This window comes from Carcharodon carcharias, chromosome 5 (assembly GCF_017639515.1).
Source record: "Carcharodon carcharias isolate sCarCar2 chromosome 5, sCarCar2.pri, whole genome shotgun sequence".
Classification (NCBI taxonomy): Eukaryota; Metazoa; Chordata; class Chondrichthyes; order Lamniformes; family Lamnidae; genus Carcharodon; species Carcharodon carcharias.
The window spans coordinates 139,974,538-139,980,537 of NC_054471.1; the positions used below are offsets into that span (position 1 = coordinate 139,974,538).

Here is a 6,000-nt window from a genome sequence, read left to right on the forward strand (position 1 = left end):
GTGTGGGCGGGGGTTTCCCTGAGCCGAGGGTGCGCTTTTTCGCGCATGGGCGCAAAACAGTGCTCTCAGGGAGATCAGCTACACATTAAAAAACGTTAAAAACAGAAAAAAAAAATCCCTGGCATGTCCCCTCATGTGACACTGTTACATGAGTTGGGACATGTCCATCATTTTCAGTTTCACTTTTATTAAAAATTTATAAACATATATGAAATCTCATCCCGCCCATGGATGAGGTTTCATGCTTTTTCCAATGCCCACCAGGGCTTCCGGCCTGCCGCCAACCTTAAGGTTGGACGGGCAGGTCCATTAATTACAGTAATTGCCTTGTCAATAGCCTCAATAGGCCATTGACAGGTCGGTGGGTGCACTGCTGATTCCGCTGAGCCCCCGCTGATCTGAAAATTGAAATGAGGCAGAGTGACGTCAGGAGTTCCATCTGACATCATCCCGTGTCATTTTACGCATTCCCCGCCCCCCCCCATTCACCGAATGGGAAATCCTAGCCTTGCAAATGTCCAACTTCCATCTCCCATCTTATCTCTTGTCCCTTTTCTCTTTCTTCCAGGTCTTTCTTGGCAGCAGAATGCTTCTGCTTAAGAAGATATCTTAGAGGAGCACATTTCTCCTGAGAATGCACTGTTATGCATTCTATCAAGATGCTCAGTATCAGTGGGCAGCAGCAGGACCTGAAGGCTGGAATAGCCCAGGAGAGAAAGTATCAGAGCTTGGGGTCCTCTGGTTATGAAAAGAAAATTGTTGTTCTTGCACATGCAGTTATATGATGAGATATTCAAATACGAAAGAATTAAAAAACTATGATGGAAAGTATGGAGGAGTCCACTTCTCCCCCAGGTAATGTCATTTCCTTTGGCTTCAAAGCCTGCAGTCTACTTGGGAGCATGTGGTCACCTCCAGGAACACTGCAGCCAAGGCCTTACAATAAAACTCTATTCGAGCATGCTTTATAGCTTAGTTGGAAGCTCAAACAGTTGCACATGGAAAGATTGATCAATTGAATGGCAACCACTCATCTTCTGTAATCTAGTCCACATTTCAGTGGAGGTACTGAGGCCAGATTTCATGGGAACAGCAGTAGCACCGGGGAGTGGTACATGTTGGCCTCTCTCAGAATGTCAGCACCTTTGTTTCTTCTCAACTCGAAACCTGCCATTGTGCCAGCAAGTCAGCTGCGCCAGACTACCCTGGCAATAGCTGAGGTGCACTAGACTATAGCTCAGCCCTTATATGTGCGAAACACTCATGGATCTTTCCATGTGGAACAGTAGCCTTTCACTAGCTTTGCTGAGGCCACTAGGAAAGCACCGCATGGAAGCTGCTTAGTCTTCGTTTAAGAGCACTACTCCGGGTGATCATTTGGGTGAAGAATGAATAGAAAGCAGGTTATTTTGTTTTGCATTAAATTTATCCCATTTATCACATTTCACACTTTGGGCTGCATTGGTGAAGCAATTTGGAGGGACAGTATAAAATAAAGGGAGAAACTCTAAAGGAGGTGCAGGAACAGAGGGACCTCGGGCATGTTGCGAGAGCAGTTAATAAAGCATTTAGTATCTTAGGCTTTATTATAAGTGGCATTGAGTACAAGAGTAAGGAAGTCATGTTGAACTTGTATAAGACACTAGTTAGGCCTCATCTGGAGGACTGTGTCCAGTCCTGGGTACCATAGTTGAGGATGGTTGTGAAGGCATTGGAGAGAGTACAGAGGGGACTCACAGGAACGATTCCAGAGATGAAGAACTGTAGCTATATGGATAGATTGGAGAGGTTGTGACTGCCGTCCTTGGAGAAAAGAAGGCTGAGTTGAGACTTGATAAAGGTATTCAAGATCCTGAGGGGTATGGACAGGGTAAATAGTGAGAAACTTCCTACTCAAGGGAGCATCAAAAACTAAAGGGCACAGAGTCAAATTAATTGATAAAAGGAGTAAAAGCGACGTGAGGAAAAATGTTTTCAACCAGAGGGTGGTTGGAGTCTGGAATGAACTTCCTGAGAAGGTGGTGGAGGGACGTTTGATTGGATTGCTATCTGAAAAGAGACACTGTGTAAGTTATAGGGATAAGGCAGGGGAGTGGGACTAGGTTGAATGCTCTTTCAGAGCACCAGTGCAGACTCAATAGACCAAATGGCCTCCTGCACTGTAAAGATTCTGTGATTCTGTGATGCAAGGGAAGCCAATCACAGCTGCTCGCTCTTACTGACTCACTTATAGTGCTTGCTCCATTTAAGGCAGCTGAGTGCTACAGACTGCAATGTGCATTTGATGTTACCTGTAGCCAACTGCAAGTATCCAGTAGTTAAAAGAATTAGGGGCTGTGGTGCCTTTGAAAGTGCAGTTTAAGGATCTGGGTCATATAGGGTTAATGTGGGACTGAGTGCAGTACAGCCCACAGAGTGATGTAAGAGAGCGCAGGACCTGCACCCAGGGACAGTTGAGTTATGGACAGACCCATGTTTACCAGCAAGCATGAAAACAGGCCCTAGCCTGTACCCTTTACTGTTTATATGTAAATCATTCTAAGAGTCAATAAAAACGTACAGTTAACCTACGTATGACTATGAAGACTTCTTCAGACCTACTGAACTGCAAACAACACTCTACAACAGAAAATTGCTGATAAATCCTGACTCCATGGTGCAGGAGGCAACAGGACATATTCCAGGAGGTTGTGAAGATTTCTAACAGCCTATTGATAGAAGCCTCCTCCTGCATTGCTCCTCAGGTTAGCTTTGGCCGATAGACCTATGCACTGGGTATGATCACTTATCAACACCTGACTTGGGCCCACCACTCCCCCTCATCCACTGACTTCTGAAAGATTGGAGGTGTTTGTTGAAGTTTTTGCTGCTGTTAAAAGTACTGTAGCAATAATTGTATTCATAATAAGGACAGAATGCTTACAAAGGATGGTAAGGCCAAAAAGTCCCGCACCAATGTGGTTGAATGGCTTCACAAAGTATAGGATGTGTCCGATGGGAAACAAAAGCTGGTGTCCTTCTGTTCAATGGCAAAAGCATGGGTGTTCCAGAGTATTACTGAACCACACATTCATTGAAGACCATAAGACGTAGGAGCAGAAGTAGGCCATTCAGCCCATCGAGTCTTCTCTGCCATTCAATGATGTCATGGCTGATCCAATAATCCTCAACTCCACTTTCCTGCCTTGTCCCCATAACCCTTAAATCCCTTACTGATTAAAAACTGTCTACCTCAGCCTTGAATATACTTAATGACCTAGCCTCTACAGCCCTCTGCAGTAAAGAATTCCACAGATTCACTACCCTCTGTGGGAAGAAATTCTCCTCGTTTCTGTTTTAACTGGGTGCCCCCTTACTCTGAGATTATGCCCTCTGGTCCTAGATTCTCCCACAAGGGGAAACAGCCTCTCAGCATCTACCCTGTCAAGCCTCCTAAGAATCTTATATGTTTCAATAAGGTTGTTTCTCATTCTTCTAAACTCCAATGGGTACAGGCCCAACCTACACAACCTCTCCTCATAAGAAAATCCCTCCATACCCAGGATCAACCAAGTGAATCTTCTCTGGACTGCCTACAGTGCCAGTATATCTTTCCTTAGATAAGGGGACCAAAACTGTTCTAACTAGTGCCTTGTATAGCTTAGCAAAACTTCCCTATTTTTATACTTCATTCCGTTTGAAATAAAGGCCAACATTCCATTTGCCTTCCCCATTAGCTGCTGAACTTGTATGATAGCTTTTTGTGATTCACGCATGAGGACGTCAAAATCCCTCTGTGCTGCAGCTTTCTGTAGTCTTTCTCCATTCAAATAATACAGGCCCAACCTAGTGGGATCAACATTATGAACCTTCTCTGGACTGCCTCCAATGCCAGTATATCTTTCCTTAGATAAGGAGACCAAAATTGTTCACCGTATTCTAGGTGTGGTTTAACTAGTGTCTTGTATAGTTTTAGCAAGGCTTCCCTATTTTTATACTCCATTCCCTTTGAAATAAAGGCCAACATTCCATTTGCCTTCCCTATTACCTGCTGAACTTATATTCTAGCTTTTTATGATTCATGAACAAGGACTCCCAAATCCCTCTGTGCTGCAGCTTTCTGCAGCCTTTCTCCATTTAAATAATATTCAGCTCTTCTATTCTTCTTGCCAAAGTGCATAACCTCACATTTTCCCACATTATATTCCATCTTTCAAGTTTTTGCCCACTCACTTAACCTGTCTATATCCCTCTGTAGACTCCCTGGGCAGAAATTTCCCCCCATTGGGGGGGCTGTGTAGGGGTGGGCAGGGGCAGGCATGAACCCGGTCGGCGCACCACAGAGGTGCATCAGGGAGATTAGTTTAAGAATTAAAAATTTAAATAAAGAAGAGGAGATATTTTAAGACATGTCCCCTCATGTGAGAGTGCCACATGAGCTGGGACATGTTCATGAATTTTGATTAAAAATTTTTTAATTAATGAAACCTTCATGAAACTTTATTTCGCCAGTGGATGAGGCTCCATGGAAAATGAGAAGTCTGCCTGGGCTCCTCGCCTCGCCAACCGCAGCCCTGTTAATTGTTTTAATGACTATTTAAATGGCCTTAATAGGCCTTTGGCAGTTCAGCCGGCGCACAGCTAAGTCGGCTGGGTGCCCGCCGAACTAAGAATCTAAATGATGCATGGTGATTTTGGGACACCCGCCCGCTGTCACCACACATCATTTTATGTGTCGGCAAGCGGGCCCCCTTCCCCCTCCCCCTCCCCCCTCCCCCTCCCCTTCCCCCTCCCCTCCCCTGCCCTCCCCTCCCCCCCTCCCCTCCCCCCGCCGCTCGCTGACAGGAAAATTCTTCCCCTTGTGTTATCCTCACCATTTGCCTTCCCACCTATTTTTATGTCATCTGCAGTCTTGGCAATAGTACACTCACTTCCCTCATCTAAGTCATCTAAGTCTAAGTGAAGTCTATAATGTTATAAAATGTCTTAGGATCAGATGGATCACAGCAGTGAATGGCATGAAGATGTGCTGCCCAATGTAACTTTGTGTTGCTCAGGGGACCTAAATCAGTAAACACCTACACGTGTCAGTGGCATTCAGTGGGTTTGATCTAATGGCTTTTTTTTAAACATGATACAACTTCATTTCTAACGTAAAGCAAAATTATTTCAATAATTTGAAACAGTGCATCAGGATTCTTGTTATTATATAAATTTATTATTTTATTATAACACCAAAGAGCTTTAAGATAAAGGACTACAGCATCTTAAATGGAACAAGATATCTACTTGTGTAATGGCATGCATTATAATGTGCAAAAGATTTTCCCTTGCAGTCCTGCATTTTAATAATGTATTTACATCACTGTGCTAACTTTAGCAAATTTAGTATTGTATAAAAATACTTTTGATTTAGAACAGTAATTTTTCACACCAATTACACTGACTTAAGTTATCACTAGATATATATCACTCCTTTTGTTATGTTTTAAATCAGTCACTTACCCTGCACATTTTAGACTCTCTGGTTTTTTGAGACTTATAATCTTTTCATGTAATGAGAAAAGACCACCAATGATGATATCTCCTGGGGCCCTGGTATTGTCATCAAGAATGTCACAAGCAAGTAGTGAATTGATCGATAAGCTGCTCAACATGAGAAACATATTGTACAGAACCATGCTTCGGAGCATTTCTATATTGTTTCCTAATGATAGATTGGGTCAGATTATGATTATTCTTTGTACACAGCCAGCAAGTTCCTGGTATCTGTGAGTTACATGAGAAACAAAGTCTGCAATACTCAGCCACACCTTGTTCAAAAGTTTCTGCTTGCCCCATTGGTTAAATATAGGCTTCTGGTTTGCAGAAACACAATAGGCACCAATCAGAAATTCACTGATGTGTCATCATTGTGCAGGTATTACATTCCAGTTTTATTTGTTTGCACCATGTTATGGCAAGTTTTACATTGAATGCTTTGCAAATTTTATCAGTCTTTCGCAATTAGATTTTATCACC

At 43.2% G+C, this 6,000-nt stretch overlaps 1 protein-coding gene across 1 annotated transcript in view; it reads right to left on the reverse strand.

Annotated features, from left to right (window-relative positions):
- gprc6a (G protein-coupled receptor, class C, group 6, member A) overlaps positions 1–5,738 on the reverse strand; it is a 30,457-nt gene extending 24,719 nt beyond the window's left edge. The window contains exon 1 of the mRNA XM_041187266.1: positions 5,485–5,738. Within this exon, the coding sequence (XP_041043200.1) occupies positions 5,485–5,672 (188 nt within the window). The 5' untranslated portion in view covers positions 5,673–5,738. The remainder of the gene's footprint in view (positions 1–5,484) is intronic.
- Positions 5,739–6,000: the final 262 nt, after the last annotated feature.